We start from the raw sequence: 22913 nt of genomic DNA, 5'->3' as shown, positions 1-22913 counted from the left end.
TTTCAAAAATAATCGATTACTTTTTCCCTAATCTAATATTTTGCAATTACAGATTAATGCACACTATGCAATACAGATTATTCCGTCTCGACAACACGAACCAACACCGGACCGACGAAATATTAAAATTTGCATTTTAAATAACTGTTTATATTAACAAGCACCGACCTACACGTTTTGTTAATAATTTGCCGGTCCGGTATCGGCCACGTGTCGTCGAGGTGGTCCGTATTGCATAGTATGTATTGTATTATTGTATTGTGCAACTTTTTACAGTAATATGAAAAAAGAACGCGTTATAGGCTTACCGTTTTATTTTCCTTTGCGTATATTCTTTCTGTGTAGTCACACTGCTGCGCGCACGTTATTACTGCACGTTCAATCACGTTTTAATGCCGAATTGTTTTTGTTCTCTCTACTCTTAGAAAACCAAGGAGATGTATCCTTCCGCGCTACGCAACACTACCGCGTAGCACACATTTCTGATACAAATTATTTGTATCAAATAAAAATTTATTTGGAAGAAACAACTTTATTATTTAAATAAAAAAAATTATTTTTGTTTTTTATTTAAATAAATATTTGTTTCACTGAATAAAATTTTATTTTAACAACCAAAGTATTTTTTTATTTAAACAAAATACTTTAAATAATATTATTTTTTCGTTTAAATAATGCTACTTAATTCAACAAAACAATAGTTCTTTTAACCAATAAAACTATTGTTTCGTACGATATTATGTTGTTTGAATACAACAAATAAATCCAAATAAATTTTTAAGAGATGTTTAAAAAAATCGTTTTCTCTGTGTATAAGTCATATTAGATGTAGCATTAGGATTGTAGCATATGTTTTTTTTATTGAGGCAGATAGATTTGTAATTCTTTTTGTATATGAAAGCCTTCTATATTTTCGGCCGGGATATCATGCGTTGATAGTTAAAATCGTGTGGACAAAATGTGGTAAATTTGTGGTATTTTAGTAACAAGCCTGAGAGAGTAAGCAGATGTTAGCGAAAATCAGGTTCCTCGTTCAGTCACCCACGATCAATAATTTTTGTGTATATTCCAATATGCTCAAAAAAATGAAATTTAATACTCGCCAAGTGGCGTGATGTCGTGCAACAAAAAGAAAGAGGAGTGAGAAATTTACGTCTCTGTTAGAAAAGTTTATTTAGACAGTCTTCGGTAATCTATTACTTTCGAAAGATCATAATTTAAATTTGTGGCTTTTGAGATGGCCACTTAAGGGATTGACGTTTATTTGGTAGTCGAATATTGTGTTCGGCGACAATTGTTTTTGAGTTGTTCACGTTCGGCATACACCGCGGATTTTTTCTGAGAATTTAGTCTACGCGGATTCAATTTTTTTATCCTCGTAAGGCAAGCAGCGTTTAGCGATCGAACCAGACCAATCAGCGATCGAGTCTATTGGCTGTCTTACTTTTTTCGCGGTTTTCTTTCTCTCTCGAAGGACCGAGATTTCTAATAGCAGTCACTTCAGTCTAGTTTTGGGGTTCCGGGCTGGAGGACGTGTTGCTGATCGGTCCACAACTATGCGTATTTTTGACCAGAGACAGGAAGCGTTGCCTACAAATAAATGTCGACGTCGTCGACTCGTGAACAAACGATCGTTTTTTCTATTCTTTTGTTATTCTATTCATCAGTTTGTGCTTCGAAAAAGTGCCTCTAGAAGCAAAGGTTAGGTCACGAGCGGAGTGCGCGGAGCGTCCGATCTGAATCGCGCTGCGCGTTCGGCATTACCAACTCGTTTCACTCGCCTCCGTCTTCAGCGAAGTTCAGTGAGTCGCGGCGACCGCCATCACCAGAGCGTTAGATCTGCACCTCGCCCGTCTTCTTCGTCGCGGCCGAGACTCTCATCTCGTTTCGAGCAGGAGATTTTTGAGCAACTTGAGAAAGATTAAAGATTGTGCAAATTTATACAATGATCGTTCGTCGCGTTTCTTAATTTTAATCGTTAATAATCGCTGCGATAATCTACCGTTATTCATTCGGTCGTTCGTCTGTCCAGTGAGTGTTAGTGATTAGATACTAATTATAAAAAAAGGTAGTGTAATAGTTTCAAGTGATTTGAAGTTCTACAACGCTTCAGGATAATCCAGAACACTGCTACAGAAGGAAGGAAGGAAGGAACTGTATTTATTCTAAAGAATTTAATATATTTAATTAATGTAATGAACAAAACGTTATTCTGAAATAATAAGTGCAGATATATATTATTATTTTGTAGTTTTAAGACAAATTAATAAAAATGTTAATATTGTACAGAATACATTTTTTTACGTAACAATCTTTTAAAAAATAATAATTTTACGCGTTCATTAAAATTTGAAGAACGTAAATCATCATTTATTTTTATTCGTTCTTATCACCGACAGATTGCATTAGGAAAAAATAAGAAACAGTAGTATTCACAAACTATAAAAGAAAAGACAGAAATATTATTAATTAATTTTACATTTGATTTGCACACGCTTTTGAAATTTATTTTTAGAGGAATTAAGTACAAGTTGTGAGATAATGATATTATAAGATTTAAAATAATTTAGTTTAAAATATTTAAAAAAAAAACTTATATACGTAGAAGTACTTACATTAGTGAACAAGATCATATCCACGGAAGCAAAGTATGCATGTATAGTCATTGGCTTTTGCATCATCATCAGAATAACGTTTGTTCTTACGTGTCGATCGAGACGAGATTTATGCCATTCACCAAAATATAACCCTTTACGTAACTTTTCGCCCTAAACAAATATACACCTTGTAAAAAAATAATGCCAATAATTTTTATTTACATTAATCGTTTTTGTAAATTATTTAAACGCACCGCATCTGTGAGAATAGTTCCATGCCACGCGTAACTAAAAGTTTGAAGGAACTTTATCATAGCGTAGGATGCAGATACACAGAGGTATACAATCTTGAATTCCGAAAGTGGTTGCTAAATTTTAACAGTTAATATTATATTTTATTATATTTGCGAACGGTAATATCGTTATTCATATAATACACACATAAAAAAGTATCGGTAGTGCAAGCTTTACTTTTAGAAAATTGCGCAAAAATTATACAGTAATTTTTTTATTATAATTAGACGGCGTGAAATTTTTTAGTCACTTAAATATAATTTGCGTACGATATTCGTAAAAAATAATTAAACTTTAAATTAAAGTTGGAACGTGCATAGAGTATAGAATTTATTATTTTACAACCAATTGCGACTATGCATAATGCAGTAAATTAAATATATAACGACATTTGCGTGAATAATTTCACATACTGACGACACTTCGTAAATCAGTGCACATAGAAGTATAGCATTGCTGACTATATGCCACAAGACAATAGGGGCATACATGTGCTCCAGGATATCACGGCATAATAGTAGCTTTTGATGCTTTGCCACGGAGGTTCTTAATGTATCTGAAAAATTCTCAGTTGGTAGGGGATTGGTTAATCTAAAATACATAGCGTCCAATATCGCTGCGAACTGATAGGCGTAGAAGCCAAAAGCGGTGTCTACACCGCAAGCAACTAGGCATGAAAGTAATAATTCCACTGTTTCATAAAGTAGGTGAAAATGATACCAAAAGCTATCGGGAACCGTCCAAAAGTATCCGTATCCTTTGGTGACTGGTAGGATGTAATCCGTTGTTAAATGCCAGTGATAAAGACCGCGAAATATAGCTGAATACGCTGGCATAACGTACGTCACCATTAACGCTAATATAAACATTGAATATATGTATGCTATAATGGTTATTGGAGGTAGAGACGAAAACATTATCGCCTGGATTTTTTCGTTCCCCATATATTCGCTCTCGAAAAGATCGTTTATTGTTCGGTGATAAAGTGTCATAGAGTCACGATTGGTCATAAACTTTGCCACCTTAATGAAAGCAAACGTATAATAGTATCAACGTGTTGGATGGGTTTAATCGAGGGGTAAACCGCTGATCAAAATCTGTACAGCAATGCCTACTAATGCCCAAAAATAGCCAGTAATACTCAAAAATAGCCAGTAATGCCCAGTAATACCCACCAATGCATACTAATGCCCCCTAATGCCCAAGCAATACCCCGCAATTCCCAAGCAATACTCACCAATGCTCACCAATACCCACCAATACTCGAGCAATGCCCACTAATAGCTTAATAATGCTTAAGTAATATTTAAATTAATAAATAATGTTTACGTTGTTTTTCTTCAAAATAAAACAAAAAATCTATCAAATATGATATTAGAAAAAAATTTAGATATTAGTTGCTTTGTATTATAATTTTAAGTATATTTTATTCGATAATTAAAAAAACGTATATTTGGATTTATTTATAAAACATTTATTAACATTTTTAATATAACAAATATATCTATATGCAGGGTGTCCCAGACCAACGTCACTTTTTTTAATGGTAGATAGAACTCGTCGAAATAAGACGAAAAGTCTTATATTATTTTTCAAAATTCGCAACCGTTAACGAGATATCAATTAAAATGTATACGTGTGCGAGCGACAAGGAAGCGCATACTAAGCAAGCGCGCGATAAACGGCGGCGAGTATCGCTTAAAGAGAATGGGCGGAACTAGCGCATAGCGAGCGAAACAAAGAGACAACGCGCGTTGTCGCTTCATTTCGCTAGCGTGTCTTCGCATCGCCTCGCTCGCGCGTTGTCTCCTTGTCTCGCTCGCTACGCGTTAGTTCCGCCCATTCTCTTTAAGCGATACTCGCCGCCGTTTATCGCGCGCTCGCTAAGTCTGCGCTTCCTTGTCGCTCGCACGCGTTTACATTTTAATTGATATCTCGATAACGGTTGCAAAATTTGAAAAATAATAAAGGACTTTTTGTCTCATTTCAACGAATTCTATCTACCATTTAAAAAAAGGGACGTTGGTCTAGGACACCCTGTATAATATATACTATACATATGTATATAAAATTAAATTGCATAACATCATATTATATTATTAAAAAAAAAACTTAAGAACTTTAATAATAAAAATTTTTAAAGGTTACTACGTTTTGTTATTTTATATTTTTTATGTATGGTTTCTGCATCATAATGTTTTAATACAAAAGGTCCAGTTCCAACTAATTCAATTGGACCATAGAAAATATATTTTGCGTCAATAAACGTTATATCTTCATCGCGTGGCCAAACAAACGAATTAAGTTCCGATTTCAAAAACTTATTTTTACCTGGTTATTACACTGATCAACAACCCTGCCAATATAATATTCATCGTCATAAAAAACAGCGTAATATTTTAATTTTTTTTATTTTTTTATTTTTATTTAGTTATTTTTTTTTTATTTATTTATTTTTTTTTTTTATTTTTTTTTTTTTATACTATTATATTTAGAAAACACCTCAGAGGACACCCAAAGTTAGACTGTGACAGTCTCGGTAACAGTTATAAAACAAATCATAGCAACGAAAGACATTAGACTGTGACAGTCTCGGTGATAGTTATAAAACAAATCACAGCAACAAAAGACAATAGTAACTTTTACCGATTGGTCTCCGTCGATAACGTCAAAGCGCGATCTGTACAATTTACTTAATTTTTACACTTTATTACGTGCTTTAAATATATTTAATATGAAATATTATTTACAAAAAAAATTGTAACGTAACGTACTTTAATAATGCTAATTATAATGCGTATTGTTACTCTAGTAAAGTTTAATAATGCCCACCAATGCCCACTAATGCCCAAGCAATGCTTAAACAATTCTCACCAATGCCTAGTAATGCCCATCAATTCCTACTAATGCTCGCCAATGCCCAAGAAATTCTTACTAATGCCTCGATTTTGTACACCACAATGCCTCAGCGGTTTACCCCTCGGGTTTAATAAAATTTTGAGACACTTTTAAATTTAATTTTGTTAAAGTACAAGTACTCTTGTTTATACCTTAAGAAGGGTGCCAAGCGCAGACGTTGCTACGCCAATGTATTTCATCATAATTGCCAAATTGTGTCTGTGGATATAGCTCGCATGTAAGCTTAGCATCGTGTACATAATTGCCACCAAGAGCGAGAATACTGACCAGTAGTACGCGATTTTGCCGAATCTTGTCGGCATGTACGAACAGCCAGACAATGCCAGTAAAGTTTGAATAAAACGTTGATACTTACGATACGTTTGATCCGTTTTCATTTTGATACGATGTATGTAGTAATTTCAAAGGTGTTCTTTTTTAAGAATTGGCACTCTGAAGTGTCTATGAATGTTTTCGATGCGTTTGACACGGTGGTGTCACATTCGACTGCGCGGCGGAGGAAGATATTTATTTTCTGTCTCGAAAATCAGTTTCGCGGTTATAGACTAAAGCATATATAAATGTCACTTTATAGTGATATTTTTTTATTACCTATTATTTGAATAAAATGTATCGCTTGCCGAAACTTTGGGAAGTTAATAACTAATTTAGCACGTTATTTGCAATACTTTGGAATAGGACTATAATTTAAATTGTTGTCGATAAATTGAAGGCACATAAGAAAAATTACACTGCAAAAAGAATGATAATTTTTACTGAGAATTAGAGACTATAAGTCATATTAGATGTAGCATTACAATTAGCGATATATTTTTTTATTGAGGCAGATAGATTTACAATTCTCTCTTTATATGAAAACCTTCTATATTTCCGGTCGAAATATTATACGTCGATAGTTGTAAACGTATGGACATAATGTTGTAGATTCGTGGAATTTAAGTGGCGAGCCTGAGAGTGTAAGCAGATGTTAACGAAAAAAGGGTTTCGTTCAGTCGCCCACAATCAATAATTTTCGTGTATGTCCTGATATCTCCACGAAATATTGGAGCAGTTTCCTTCCACCTTTCAAGTCGGTATATACTTTGACAGTCTTTTTAAACGTTTAAATAGAATATTGATATTATCCATAATTTATTTAAAAATTACTATTTGGAAAAATAATAAAACTGTGATAAGTGTAAATTTGAAAAAAAGAAAAAGAAAGAGGTGAAACGCTATTCTGAAATGATAAGTGCAGATGTGATATCTATATTATTATTTCGTGATTTAAGGATCAATTAATAAATGTGTTAATAATGTACGGAATACATTCTCTTACATAATTTTTTGAAAAGAAATAATTTTGCTAGTTTACCAAAATTTGTAGAACATGAATCATTCATTTTTATTCGCTTTTATCACCGACGGATTGCAGTAGGAAGAAATAAGAGACGGTAGTATTCACAAACTATAAAAGAAAAGATTTGAAAAATATTTTTAATTAATTTATTTTTGGAGGATTATAAGTTGTGAAGTGATAACGTTATAAGATTTGAAATAATCCAATTTAAAATAAAAAAGAACTTTTATATACAAAGTGTCCCAAACATACGTAAACAAACTTTTAGGGTAGATAGAAAGTCTAAAAAGAAAACGAAAAGTCCTATACCGTTTTTTGAAATTCTTACTCGTTTTCAATAAAAAAATTAATTTATATACATGCGAGAGCGACAAGAAAGCGTGGGCTGAGTGAGCGCGCGATAGACACCGGCGAGTATATCTTAAAAGCGATGGGCGGAGTCAGCGCGCTACGAGCGAGACGAGGCGACAACGCGCGTTGTCGCTTCATTTCGCTCGTGTGTCGTCGCATCGCCTTGCTCGCGCGTTGTCTCCTTGTCTCGCTCGCTACGCGCTAGTTTCGCCTATTCTCTTTAAGCGATACTCGCTGCTGTCTATCGCGTGCTCACTTAGTCCACGCTTTCTTGTCGCTCTCGCGCGTATATAAATTAATTTTTTTATTGAAAACGAGTAAGAATTTCAGAAAACGGTATAAGACTTTTCGTTTTCTTTTTAGACGTTCTATCAACCCTAAAAGTTTGTTTACGTATGTTTGGGACACCCTGTATATATTTAATAACGAAAAAAAGTAAAATTGATTAAAAAATTAATTCGATATTAATTTGAATTTTTACACACGCGGGCGCAAAATGTAATGATAGTTTCTTCTGGTTTTATACCTTGAGAGTGGCACCAAAAGTGGATATTGTTATGCCAATGCATTTCATCATAATTGGTAGATTATATCTATGAAAATAACACATATGCACATTCAGTATCGCGTACAGAATCATCATTAAAAGCACATAAACAGAATAATTCGTGGACTTAGATTTTGTGGAGCTGTACGAAAAGCCACATATTGTGAGCAAGATTCGAATGAAACGTTTGTATATACGATATGCTTGCAACCGTTTAACAATCCCTTTATCAGTCATTTAATAAAAGAAATATCAAACAATTTTTCAAGTGTATACGTTTAATCTCGTAAGATATCAGATTAGTTTCGATCATAATTAAAACTTGCAAAACTTGCAGAAAATCGGAGTATTTTTAATGGATAGAATATGCACATTTCTCTTTATTAATATCTATTATAATTTTACAATTTAAAGATTTAAGTTCCTTTAGCTTTAATAATGACAAAAGTGATTATAATTAATTTTTTTTAATATATATTTAATAATATATCAATTTACATGATACGTACAGTTCAAAAAAACTTTTAAAAATTGATAAGTAATTTAAGACATAATGCGAAAGTCTTTTTCCAGAAAAAGCTACGATGCAGCTAAAAAGTCTATAAGTCAAGTTTTGTTTTTTTTTTTTCTTTTTTTTTCTGGTTATAGATAAATTAGAGACATATGTATAAAAAAAATTGCACTTTAAAGACAATCGCAAAACTTCCAGGAATTTGTGGATTGTAAGTCACGCCAAATATGACATTAAAATTGTCGTTCTCTAACTATAATCGAGACAAATTTACGATTCTCTTTACTTACGAGATAATAAACTTGTTTTATTCTTTATTGAAACGTACGTGTACTGTTGATAGCCATAAGTATATGGGCGGCATTTTATCGATTCTTGAAGCTTCGTGTAGCTCGAGAATATAAACAGACGTTCGTACAAACGAGGGTATCGTTGAATCACTCACTCGACAATTTTCTTCTTAATATATCTGCGCGATATATGAACGTACTTTTTTTTACATTTTAAAACAGTATGTAGCAAGACAACTTACTTGAAGTACGTATTTACGATTTAAGAATACTCGTGTTTCACATTTTTTACATTCTTAGTTTCTCTGATTTCGTGTTTTTTTATTTTTATTTTATTTTATTTTATTTTATTTTTTTTTTCCTTTATTTTTGCAGAAATAAAATACAGTCTTTAGAACGACGATGGTACAATACTTGAAAATAATATCTTGTGTCGTTCTAAATATTATAAGTGGTATTTTCGTGATTGTAGAAATGACGTGAAAAACGATGAGAATAGTGACTGTCTTTGGATTTTATGGGATGATGAGAATGAGAACAGTTGTTAGGATTTTCTTAACAAAACGTCGAAGACGTTATTGCGTTTGTCTAAAGATTTAGTGCTGTCAAATCGATTCTCACGTAATATCCACCGTAAATAGTTGAGAAAAACGCCAACAAAACACTTTAATCTGATACTATTTAATTTTCTGAATTACAGATCTTACTTTACGAAAATGTGACAATAGATATTGAATATTTTAATTAAAAATAAATTCTTAAACACTAATGTTAATAATACGTATCAAGCGATAATATGTTAGGTTATTATTTTAATAGATTAAAAACATTAATAGTGAAACGATAAGTATTGAAACAGAATACTTTTTCAACTACGATAAATTTATTTATAACAATGAGTTTGCTAAACATACGTTGTTTTCATCTCTATTCGTTTCTGACCGATCGCAGGAGAAAAAAATAGGACATTGTACTATTTTGAACTGCCAAGAAAATAAAAAGCGATTAAAATTACATTAATACGTAAAATACAGGGTGTCTCAGATATAACAAATGATACTGGAAGGATAAATAGAACTAATTGAGACAAGTAGAAAAGTCCTGTACCATTTTGCAAAATTCTCAACCGTTTGTTACGTCCGGAGGTCTCCACGATATATATATATATATTTTTTTTTTTTTTTTCTTTTCGATTACTCTTCTTTTCTTTCATTTGACTTAAAATTCACTTTACTGTACCGGTGTACGATTGTCGCTGTCTAGTTACCCAGCACCGGTGATTGTCGCGCGGTCGATACATCGTAATATATCAATTAATGTACCGATCGACCACCCGACACATCACCCGGCGTTCACGCTCACGTTCATACTCTCGATCACGCTCGCGTACACATGAACATTACGTACACAAGGCATCGCCTAATTGTAATTTTACAATTAACGAGAGCGGCGACAATTTGGGCGCCATACAACAAAGCCAGACATAAAGAGATTTAAAGAAAACCTAAAGACATCTATTAAATATTTAAAATTAATAACAAACAAATGAAAGAAGGGAAAATAAGGCCGTACGCCTTTTTAAATAAACAAAATATCAATGAGATGGAAAGCCGTGCGTCCGGATATTCTAAAGAAACAATTGCGTGAACTAAAAACCCAAGCATAACGTAAATTTAACAATCAAATAAGAAAATTAAGTTTGAATATACCCGAAATGCGGAAGTAAACCCAGATATGAAAAAACAAGGTTCTTATTTGACGGTTAAATAAAATAATTAGCCGCGAGCAACCTACACCAACGAAATCACGATCATATAAAAGGGACGAGAAAAATATCAAAGTTGCAAAATTGAATATTTAAACTATTAAAAATCAAAATCCTTGACAAAGGAATTTCGCGGGGCAAAGGGAGAATCCTTACTCCCCTCGCCCTCGGAGCCTAACATCTAATTGTATATAAGCCGCGAATTTTCGGTTTCAGAATCGTATTATCGTCTCAGCGATCACCGACGACGAGGAGCTCTAGGAAGCACGAAACTAGGGTGTACAAGAAGAAATAAAGCCAGCAAAGTATAACTCTCTCGCATCATTTGAATTCAAACCTTAAGGGCTCAAGCGCGCTTCTCCATAGCGATCGCGCCTCAAAATCCCTTCCTTCACTCCGAGCCACGGCGCGCTGCCCCGAGTAGCGATCGCCGCCTCGCCTCCTTCACCCCGAGTTTCGACGCGCTGCCCCAAGTAGCGATTATCGCCTCTATTCCTTCCGAAAAATAAATCTATCGATCCTTGGTTGCGCGCTGGGCCACTTAAAAGTAGCGTAGCAACAAAGCTTAACACTCTTTAAAATTTTAGATGAATAACAAATCAGTATCAAGATATAACGCCCAATGGACTCCATATCAACTAGAGACCCCTGCTCCGCCTCTCTTTAAACCGACAGTAAGCACTAGGAAAAAGGGAAATCTCTGGGCATGGGTATATAAATTGCCTATCGAAACACAGGCGAAAATAAGGAGACAAATCAACGACATGATAAACAATTAATTAAAATCACAACTTTTCTTCTTTCAATATTAAACATTTATAAAATTCTAAAAAGAAAGCATTCAATTCATTTCCGCATTTAATTATAGACAACCAAGAAGAGACATAGGGGCCGGAGATCTTGTCGCGCAGGGCGACGGGAAAAAGCGCGACAGCTCCTACGAAATTTCAAAACACCAGGGGTGTTCAATCCGGCCGTTTTCCCGATAGGGCCCACGCCGGCTCCTGCAGGATATAAATCTCCGCCACGAATTACAAATACCGCGCCGCCAGCGGTCCCTCCTCCGCGACCCCCCGCACAACTATTAGAGATACCTCCTCCGCGACCCTCCGCACCATCACTACCGCAAATAACTCGGATCGAAGAGTTTAAACAACGCGTTCGCGTAATCAAACCAACGCCTGTTCTGCCTATTCCCCAGGCTCCCAAAACCGGAACGCCAGTAGGCACTGTTATACAAAGAAGTAGCCGACAGATAAATGATAAATGGAATTGGCTCATGAAGATTTAAATAAATAGTTAAAATTAACACACATACATATATTTTTCTTTAAAACCTCCCTCTCATTATCTATTAATTCCTGAATAAAATAAAATACGAAAGAAAAACAATTTCGGAAGTAACACGTTATTGAAAAAAAAATTAAAATGTATAAATTGTATAGGCGTAAGAGCGACAAGGAAGCTACACGTGAATGAGCGCGACAGAAGAATGGCTAGGAATGCCGCCGTCGCTTGTCACGCTCACTCACGCGTAGCTTACTTGTCGCTCTTACGCCTATACAATTTATACATTTTAATTTTTTTCTCAATAACGGTTGAGAATTTTGCAAAATGGTACTGGACTTTTCTACTCGTCTCAATTAGTTTTATTTATTCTCCCAGTATTCTTCGTTATGTCTGGGATACCCTGTATATTACTCTAAATATCATTAGTTAACTAAGGGATACTTTTATATTTAGAAGAAATAAAATAAATAATTTATAGAAATTATTAATCATTCATGAATTTCAAATTAAATTATTTATTTAGTTACAATTTTATTACTTACGTTAGTGAACATGACTACGTTTACGGGAACATAAAATGCATTTATGGCTATAGGTTTTTGCATCATTATAAGAATAATGTTCGCTCTCAAGTGCCGATCGAGTTTAGAATTAGTCCAATCACCAAAATATATTTCCATGCGAAAGTCATTGCTCTAAACATATTACATGTATGCGCAAAATAATTCTCTAAAATAATAATGGATCTTTATCAATTATCATTTTAGTAAATTATTAAAACTTACTGCATTTGTGAGGACAGTTCCGTACCAAGAGTACATAAACGTTTGAATCAATTTTATTGCACAAAAGGCCACAATCCTAACAATAATGTGACCGCTGAACTGACACCTATACAAACAATTAACACTTAAAATTTTCTCATAAAATATTTGCGTAATGTTATGTAGTTACACGCGGTGAAATAAAATTTGGCAAACACAATTATTCCCATACTTTAATTTTAAAAAAATATATATATACAGGGTGTCCCGAGAAATGCGGAAAATCTCTCGGGTGTAGGTAGACATTAAGAATATATTTAGAAAAGTTTAGCATCAATTTGTCGAATTCACGATCTTAACATTTATATGAATTTTTATAACCGAGCGAATAAGAGCGCGCTCATAGAAACGATCCACGCCTAACAGCATTGACTCTGCCCCAGCTTTTTCGTCGCTTAGCGATTGTCCGATCTCTCCTTCCCCCCAATCCGTGTCTCTTACCTTCACTAGACCCGCCGAAAAAGAAATCAGCCAATCGATAAGCTGGGGCAGAGTCAATGTCAGTGATGCCAGGCTGTGGGTTTTTGCAGCACGCCGGTGGTGGGGATGAACTCCCGCGCATCAAGCCAGAGGCACGTTCGTGTACGGTAAACAGCTCGGCAAGCTTCGAGCGGTAGACAAAAACAAATATACATCTACCGACTCTTTCTATCTTGATCTAGCGACTTGCGACAGACTCGGCTATCGGTTCACGCTGCCGATGTATAATAATGCGACCGCTTAGAAAAGAGTGCAGGGGATTAAGGAAATATTAAATAAACATAAAATTAAACAGAAAATTTTTTAATTATAATAATAATTATTAACATTAATAATTCCTTTTTCTCTCCCTCTTCCCCTTCTCCGGTAAGAATAACGGGTCAATCCGGCTCTTTGGTTATAAAATTTGGCGCGCGCTCGTCCGCCACCGCGTCTTACAGATTGAACTAAAAAATAAAAATATAATATAATATATATATATATATATATATATATATATATATATATATGTCTCAGTCCATGTGTAAAATCCTATACAGATAGGTAGGTCTTAGGGAGATAAATAAAAAAGGTCTTTAACGTTTTGATAAATTCTCAATACTTATTAAAAAAAAAATTAATTTGTCTAGCGCAAGAGGACAAGGAAGCTATAGGTGAGTGAGCGCGATAGGCGACGGCGCCATTCGCCTGTCGCGCTCACTCGCCCGCAGCTTCCTTGTCGCTCTTGCGCTAGACAAATTAATTTTTTTCTCAATAACGGTTGAGAATTTTACAAAATGTTAAAGAACTTTTTTATTTATCTCCCTAAGACCTACCTATCTGTATAGGATTTTACACATGGGCTGAGACACCCTGTATATCCTATCTGAAAAAGTGTGTGCACGTCTGAATTAGCTGAATCTCGATTCTATTGTTGCCTCTTAAAACCCATGCTGATTGGTTCTCTCTTGCTTGGCTTGCTTCTCGCCAAGCTAGAGAAAATGTCAGCTGTCAAAAAAGATGTTTTGAGGTTTGGTTTTGGCTATTTTTTAATTGCTATTTTCTTGAATTAATGCGCGCGCGCAGCGCGCGCCTGTATTGTTTTAGTATATGTATATTATATAAACATGCGTAGATATGTGTAAATATTTATATTGTACATACCATTTTGCTGCCGTTGTTGTGGCGGGTCCTGCTGCCGCTGCTGCTCCGACTGCTCCGCCGGCTGCTCCGGAGCCTTCGGCTCCTGTAGCCGTTGCTACTGTTGCTGCTGCTGCTGCTGCTGCTGCTGCGGCTATTGCTGTTGCTGTTGCTGTTGCTGGTGCTTATCCTGCACCAGCACACTTAATTGTTTTTTCATTTCTTGCAGTTGCAGCGAATTATGCTGATGCAACTGCAAGAGGTGCTTAATGATGCTATTATGTTCTTCCATGGGTGCTAAAAGATGTAGGAAATATTTATTAAACAATTAATTTATAAACTTCTAATATACTTAACATAAAGTTATTGTGTACTTACTTGTTATATTGCACTCTGACATTTTATGTTGACAAGATTACGTCAATAATGTCATGCATTATACACCTGTCATAGACTCATAGATGCATAATAGATGTAGATCGATAATCAATTGTCGCCATCTGTAGATTTTTTTCTTAAAATGCATACTGAGGCGCGAATAAAAACCGCGAGTAACGTGACGCAACGCTATGATCCGTGGCAAAAAATCGATCAACTTTTGTTTACATCCGTAAATTATCTGCCTGTTTATATGAGGTTAGAAATTTTATTAATAAAACAAAGTACACTCACATATACACAAAAACCACATACACAGAGAAATTTTTTACGCTTTTTTTATTAATGTTTTAATTTTGAAATTTAATTTATTATTTTATTTACCAAAAATTTATTATGGAAAATTTAAAACCGCGAAAGCGAAAATTTATCGACACTTGGCTCAATGATGAGCGGTACAAATATTGGGTAGCAAAAGTATCATCCGACACATCATTATTTTATTGTAGTATTTGTAATAAAAATTTTTCGTGTTCTTCTATTACAAGACATTCACATTCTGCATTTTACAAAAAACAAGAACAATGGTCATTAGGTGCTAGTAGTAATAATAAATTAAAGAACATTCCAAAGAAAAAATTATTTCAAGAAAAATGGTTAGATATAGAAGATTTTAAATGTTGGTTACGCGAAGTACCTAATGACTCAAGTTTATTTTTTTGTTTGATTTATGATAAATCAATAATTGGTGGTTTATCAGAAATCTATCGTCACGCACAATGTAAGAAACATGTCGACAAAAGTAAAAAAATGACAAATACGGTTCAAATTGAATATGGCAATGACTCACATTTATCGTTTGATGAGCGAAGAAAATCTGCGGAAATCAGATATGCCGCTTTAATTGTTGAGAAAAACATTCTTCATCAAACGGCAAAAGATATTCTTTGCCTATTTCAAGAAATAGGAAAAGAACCAAAAATTTTAGAAAGTATGAAAATGAGTCGAACAAAATGTAAAAGTATTATTACAAATGTTTTATATCCGGTAGAGACGGAATGTGTCGTCGAAAAACTTCAAAATACCAAATTTTTAATATTTATCGATGAAACATCCGATATTTGTAATAAAAAATGGATGACTTTTTTTGTTAGATACGTAGATTCAGAAACATTAAATATTCGTTCCCAGTTAGTAACGTTAATGAATATAGATGCTAAAGATTCCAGCGCGGAAAAATTATTTGACGCTTTCAAGCGTGAAATGTGGAAATTACAAATTCCTTTTTTAAATATTGTTTCCTTATCACGCGATAATGCTGCAGTCAAGATAGGGAAACATTCTTCATTTAAAACTAAATTAGAAAAATTCTGTCCACATGTATTAACATTACCATGTCCTTGTCATTCCATAGCATTAGTGGCAAATGCAGCATGTCGTCAAATTCCTCAAATTTGCGACGAATTTATTAAAAAAATTACGACTTTTATTAACAACAGCCCCAAACGTTCGGCTATTTTTGAAGAATTTTGTGAATGTTTTCAAGAAAATATTTACAAAATTCTAAAATTATGCGAAACGCGATAGCTTTCTTACCACTCATGTGTAGAAAGACTCCTGGAATCTTGGGACACAATTCAACATTTTTTAAATGAATTATATGTTACTGAAAAAAATAATTTAGCACAACATTTATTGTCTTTAATGAACAATGTAGAAGTAAAAGCTTATTTGTTATTTTAAAAATTTGTTTTACATTTTTTCAATTTATTTAACGCTTTTTTTCAAGCGATAGAAACTAGAATCCATTTATTGCAACCGCAATTGGTACAAATTCTTTTTCAAATATGTCGAAATTTCTTAAAAGATGATTATTTAAAACCATTTTCTCCAAATATTAACTTTTCTTTAAAGGATAATCAAAAAAGTATTTTGGAAATTAAGTTAGGAACAGCATGTGAAAAATATTTAAACGAATTACAAATGCAAGGTGATATTGATATTGCCACATCAATTAGAGAGAGATGTTTGGCATTCTATATAACTGCTGCAGAAGAAATTCGTAATAGGTTACCTATTAATAACAGTTTTTTACATAAATTACAAGTATTTAGACCTTTTTTAAGTTTATTCAATACTAATAGACAAAGTACATTTAACGATGTATCTTTTATTAGTAAAATTCTTGGCGGTTGTGACGAAAATGGTTTAAAAAAAGAATGGCTTGCTTTACCATCAGATTTAACGATGGAAAAGAAACAAAGCCTATCAAAATTAAATTTTGACAATATATGGAAAGAAATTTTACAACTCAAGAACTCATATAATATTGAAAAATATCCTAATTTACGACACGTTATTAATACCGTTCGGTCACTGCCAAATTCCAATGCTGATCCTGAGAGAATGTTTTCTCTTTTAAGCGATTTAAAAACTAAAAAACGCAATAAACTTTTGGCAACAACAGTCAATGCCAGTTGCGTTTGTAAATCTGCTTTAAAAGCAAGAGGGAAAACATTCTTACACATGACAATTGAAAATAAACATTTGTTTTTAATGTCTAACGATAAATTATATAAGAGTAATAAAAAAGATCGTTGTGCATTAACACTACATGTTGCGGATGATACTGCTGGTCCCTCGTTTGCAATGTAAAAGTATTAAATTTTCAAGTTAAAGATAGTATATTAATAAGCGTGTAAGAAATTTTGTCAGTAAATGACATCACGTTTACGCAGTTGAGCGTGTAAGAAATTTTGTCAGTAAATGACATCACGCTTACGCAGTTGAGCGTGTAAGAAATTTTGTCAGTAAATGACATCACGCTTACGCAGTTGAGCGTGTAAAAAATTTTGTCAGAAATGACATCACGCTTATGCAATTAAGATTAAAAAAAATTTCTCATTTACAAACACGCACACACACACACACATTTACATATTTACATACAAATACACAAGAAAATGTACAAAATTGTTAAAAAAAAACAATTTTATACATTTTCTTACTGATGAAAAAGACCATCACCTTCTCGCGGTTTCCGTTGAGCAACAATATGTATGTTGTGATTAAATAAAATAAAATTATAACTATTACATTTGTTACATTTAATTGTAAATATTGTATTTTATAAATGTTAATTTTTTATACAAGAATTTTTATTACTTGAAGCATACATATTGGCCAAGAGTGGTTTTTTATATAATATATTTATTACTTTATTAACAAAGTATTTTTTATTTATAATTATTACGTATATTAAACACTCGTGCGCTAATCTCCGAGTCTGAGCGATCGTATCAGTCGCCAGTCGGGCATTATACATCGGCAGCGTGAACCAAAAGCCAAGTCAGTCGCAAGTCGCTGGATCAAGATAGAAAGAGTCGGTAGATGTATATTTGTTTTTGTCTACCGCTCGAAAGCGTAAAAAATTTCTCTGTGTATGTGGTTTTTGTGTATATGTGAGTGTACTTTGTTTTATTAATAAAATCTCTAACCTCATATAAACAGGCAGATAATTTACGGATGTAAACAAAAGTTGATCGATTTTTTGCCACGGATCATAGCGTTGCGTCACGTTACTCGCGGTTTTTATTCGCGCCTCAGTATGCATTTTAAGAAAAAAATCTACAGATGGCGACAATTGATTATCGATCTACATCTATTATGCATCTATGAGTCTATGACAGGTGTATAATGCATGACATTATTGACGTAATCTTGTCAACATAAAATGTCAGAGTGCAATATAACAAGTAAGTACACAATAACTTTATGTTAAGTATATTAGAAGTTTATAAATTAATTGTTTAATAAATATTTCCTACATCTTTTAGCACCCATGGAAGAACATAATAGCATCATTAAGCACCTCTTGCAGTTGCATCAGCATAATTCGCTGCAACTGCAAGAAATGAAAAAACAATTAAGTGTGCTGGTGCAGGATAAGCACCAGCAACAGCAACAGCAACAGCAATAGCCGCAGCAGCAGCAGCAGCAGCAGCAGCAACAGTAGCAACGGCTACAGGAGCCGAAGGCTCCGGAGCAGCCGGCGGAGCAGTCGGAGCAGCAGCGGCAGCAGGACCCGCCACAACAACGGCAGCAAAATGGTATGTACAATATAAATATTTACACATATCTACGCATGTTTATATAATATACATATACTAAAACAATACAGGCGCGCGCTGCGCGCGCGCATTAATTCAAGAAAATAGCAATTAAAAAATAGCCAAAACCAAACCTCAAAACATCTTTTTTGACAGCTGACATTTTCTCTAGCTTGGCGAGAAGCAAGCCAAGCAAGAGAGAACCAATCAGCATGGGTTTTAAGAGGCAACAATAGAATCGAGATTCAGCTAATTCAGACGTGCACACACTTTTTCAGATAGGATATACAGGGTGTCTCAGCCCATGTGTAAAATCCTATACAGATAGGTCTTAGGGAGATAAATAAAAAAGTTCTTTAACATTTTGTAAAATTCTCAACCGTTATTGAGAAAAAAATTAATTTGTCTAGCGCAAGAGCGACAAGGAAGCTGCGGGCGAGTGAGCGCGACAGGCGAATGGCGCCGTCGCCTATCGCGCTCACTCACCTATAGCTTCCTTGTCCTCTTGCGCTAGACAAATTAATTTTTTTTTTAATAAGTATTGAGAATTTATCAAAACGTTAAAGACCTTTTTTATTTATCTCCCTAAGACCTACCTATCTGTATAGGATTTTACACATGGACTGAGACACCCTGTATATATATATATATATATATATATATATATATATATATATATATATATATATATATATATATTGTTACGCCGGGAACGGGTCGGCGGACGTTTCCGCGTTCGCGTCTCTCACACACTCACACACAAACTCGCAGCGCCGGAGCTCCGCGAAAGAAAGAGACGACTTATAAAAAGAACGAACGGTTTAATAAGAACAAGGAGATACAGCGACTGCACCAGTTCAAGGCACGGGCAGAACTGTCAATTAACAAATAATAATAATCCTCGTTCCCCTGGCAACGGGGAACCGAGACTTCGGAGCGAGCCGGCAGCTTCACGCTGCTCCGTATACCGGGCGTAACACTGCCCCCCCCCTTCCTCCAGATTGTCGCCCCGACAATCAGGGGGGGCCTCCGTGGCTTCCTGTTCCACCTTGGACTCCTGTCCAAGTTCCTGAACTCCACGAAGCGACGCGAAGAATCTTCCTCAGCGCGAAGATGCTTCCGTCCTTGGCTCCCAGCCCGATTCCGCTGCTCCTCTTAAAATCTTCAAACAAGGGGGGGGGCATAACTTTCTGTGGACCCTCTGACTCAAGGTCTCCCCAAGTTCCTGTTCCGACATTTGCCCTTCGTCCCATGGAAAACCACAGATCAAAAACCATGGGAAGAACAGTCTTCTTAATGAAAAATTTTCCTTCATCTTGAAACGGAGCGGAACACGTTCCTCCTGAAGAAAAAATCTCCTTCCTCTCCGTCCAGCTAAACTCCTCCTCAAAAGAGAAAGAAGAAAAGCAGTTTCCAAAGAAAAATCAATTTTCTCCCCCCAAAAAAAAACAAACACGGCCCCCAAAATCTATTTTATTTCCCTTTCAAAAAAAACTAGAACTCAAAATAGTAATATCAGAGCCCGTGTCAACTCTGAAATTACATTCCCTACCATTAATTTTTCCTGCAAAACAAAAATCACGTGAAGAATAACCGATTCTTCTGGAAAACAACTCTCTCGGGGCCCCTTTACTTTAGCCGACCCCCGAAGAGGTCGACTATTCCGAGTTTCCCTTACGGGTGGGGCACTGATTTTGGAAGTGTCCTGGCTTCCCGCAAAGCCAACACTCTCCTCGAGCCCCCCCCTTCGTCTCCCGAGAAAACTTACTCCCTTTATACTTCCTAGAATTAACCGAACTTTCCCCTTTCCCTTCGTTTTCCTTAACGTCCCCCCTGGACTTTTCCGAACGAAAAGAATTAAAATTTCTAAAAGAACTCGCGCGCCCCTGATAACCTGACACTCTCCTATCAAAAGATTCTTCGAAAATCGTCCCGATCACTTTCGATCTCTCAATCGCCTTCTTAAGTGAAGAAATTCCTTCTAACTGTAACGTTCTCTTAACCCTACCGTCTAATAACGCAGAAATAAACTGAGCACAAGCGATCTTGTCCCGTACCTCATAGGGACATTCTGGATAAGCTAATTGAGACAACCGCTCTAATTCCGTCCCAAAAGAAGCAAAATCTTCCCCCTCCTTCTGTTTCCGATTTGTGAAAAGCGAATAATAATTCTGAGAAGACCGCGGCTCCCCGAAACACAACTCGAGCTTTGCTCTTAGCTCCGCGTAACCCATGCCCTCGGAATCTTGAAAAGAACAAAGAACCGAACGCGCTCTACCCCGAAGACAAGAAACAAGGGCAACAGTTCTCGCCTCCTGTCCCCACTGCTTCGCCCGAGCGATTAAATCAAATTGGGAAAAGAACTCCCGCAACGGAACGGAACCGTCATATGTGTCTAACTTTAGATTCAGCCCGGACACGGAACGCGCGTCACCCTCAACCGGAGGGACATCCGGAACAAAACTCGCGCCCCCCTCCGCCGGAAGAACACCGGAGACGCGCGAAAAATTATTGGAGGGACTTAGCTGCAATATTCGGCTCTGCATCCTCGTGATCGCATCATCACGCAGACAAATCTCAGCTCGCAGACTCTCCTCCCTCTGTTCCTGCTCGACCCGCAGTTGACGCATCTCCTGGCGAAGCGACTCGAACGCCGCCGCCTCAGACGAAGCAGGATCCTCCTGACGGGATCGCCTCCTCTTCGCCGCATGCGTAGCCATCCCGGACGAGCCCCCAAAATGTTACGCCGGGAACGGGTCGGCGGACGTTTCCGCGTTCGCGTCTCTCACACACTCACACACAAACTCGCGGCGCCGGAGCTCCGCGAAAGAAAGAGACGACTTATAAAAAGAACGAACGGTTTAATAAGAACAAGGAGATACAGCGACTGCACCAGTTCAAGGCACGGGCAGAACTGTCAATTAACAAATAATAATAATCCTCGTTCCCCTGGCAACGGGGAACCGAGACTTCGGAGCGAGCCGGCAGCTTCACGCTGCTCCGTATACCGGGCGTAACAATATATATATATATTATATTATATTTTTTATTTTTTAGTTCAATCTGTAAGACGCGGTGGCGGACGAGCGCGCGCCAAATTTTATAACCAAAGAGCCGGATTGACCCGTTATTCTTACCGGAGAAGGGGAAGAGGGAGAGAAAAAGGAATTATTAATGTTAATAATTATTATTATAATTAAAAAATTTTCTGTTTAATTTTATGTTTATTTATTATTTCCTTAATCCCTTGCACTTTTTCTGAGCGGTCGCATTATTATACATCGGCAGTGTTACGTCAGGTTTGGAAATATTTCTAATAGAAGGATTACCGCTTCTCGGTGATTAAGGAAATGGTTTGAGAGCAGGTAAAGGGTAGAGAGAGAGAGAGACGCAACTACCAATTCTTGCGTGACGCGTGCGGCACAACGCCACGCGTAAAAAGCGCTAGGAATAGATTTGAGTGACAAAAAGGTTCGAGTTAGCGCGATTTTTGTTCTTTTGAGGGAAAGAATTTTACTTCTTGTTCCCAGGGAAAGAACCGGAGGTGATTTCGTAACAAATGGATCTCAAAGGTTCATACAAAAAATGCAGAATTCTGATTTTGCAACATTTAGTTTAACATTTATTTCTAATAAACAGATGCAAATAATAAAATGTAAATAAGTAAATAATAATAATAAGAAAAAGGAAATTACTAACTAATTAAAAAAAAATTAAAAAGAACATTTTTTTTCTTGATCAAGACTACACGGGAAATAATAAAAATAATTTACAATGAACTTTCGTAATATTAGTCGAGATCAATTTCAATAATCTCCGAGATCTTGGCCGACGATCTCGGGAATACTCGATCAATTAGCCTGATCGGAGCCAGGAAAGGGTGTTCCATCCCGGGATAGAAAATGAGGATGTTCTGGTCAGGAGATGCCCTACTGGCCTCTCTCCTGATCTTCTCAGGATCAAAGGAATCAGGGCCTATAGTGAAGGCCCTTTCGGGGACAGGATCCGTCCACGGAGAGCAAGTCTTCCGGAGGAGCTCGAGGAGAAGATCTACGATCACTCTAGGTTCCTCTTGCTCACCGAGGAACTCCACACTCGGG

The 22913-nt window shown here is 35.8% G+C and overlaps 1 protein-coding gene across 2 annotated transcripts; it reads right to left on the bottom strand.

Moving 5' to 3' along the window:
• Nucleotides 1–826: 826 nt before the first annotated feature.
• On the bottom strand, nucleotides 827–6360 carry LOC139107927 (odorant receptor 82a-like). Of its 2 annotated transcripts, XM_070665843.1 has the most exons (5): nucleotides 5942–6360; nucleotides 3305–3913; nucleotides 2852–2965; nucleotides 2616–2768; nucleotides 827–2439 (listed from the first exon to the last, which is right to left on the bottom strand). In XM_070665843.1, the coding sequence occupies exons 1-5, from the start codon at nucleotides 6185–6187 to the stop codon at nucleotides 2377–2379; spliced, it is 1185 nt and encodes a 394-aa protein (XP_070521944.1). In that variant the 5' UTR covers nucleotides 6188–6360; the 3' UTR covers nucleotides 827–2376. The 2 variants fall into 2 exon arrangements, with proteins under 2 accessions (XP_070521944.1, XP_070521943.1); XM_070665842.1 differs by having other exon boundaries at nucleotides 2382–2768.
• Between the last annotated feature and the right edge of the window lie 16553 nt (nucleotides 6361–22913).

Source organism: Cardiocondyla obscurior, linkage group LG14, assembly GCF_019399895.1.
Source record: "Cardiocondyla obscurior isolate alpha-2009 linkage group LG14, Cobs3.1, whole genome shotgun sequence".
Lineage (NCBI taxonomy): Eukaryota > Metazoa > Arthropoda > Insecta > Hymenoptera > Formicidae > Cardiocondyla > Cardiocondyla obscurior.
The sequence above is the reverse complement of the archived record's forward strand: the minus strand, read 5'-3'. Positions and strand labels throughout refer to the sequence as shown.

Coding starts and splice junctions, on each gene's coding strand:
- LOC139107927 (XM_070665842.1), bottom strand. CDS start 6,187: ATGAAAACGGATCAAACGTATCGTAAGTATCAACGTTTTATTCAAACT. Junction 2,966..3,304: donor TGATTTACGAAGTGTCGTCA/GTATGTGAAATT, acceptor GTTAAAATTTAG/CAACCACTTTCGGAATTCAA. Junction 2,769..2,851: donor GAACTATTCTCACAGATGCG/GTGCGTTTAAAT, acceptor ATATTTGTTTAG/GGCGAAAAGTTACGTAAAGG.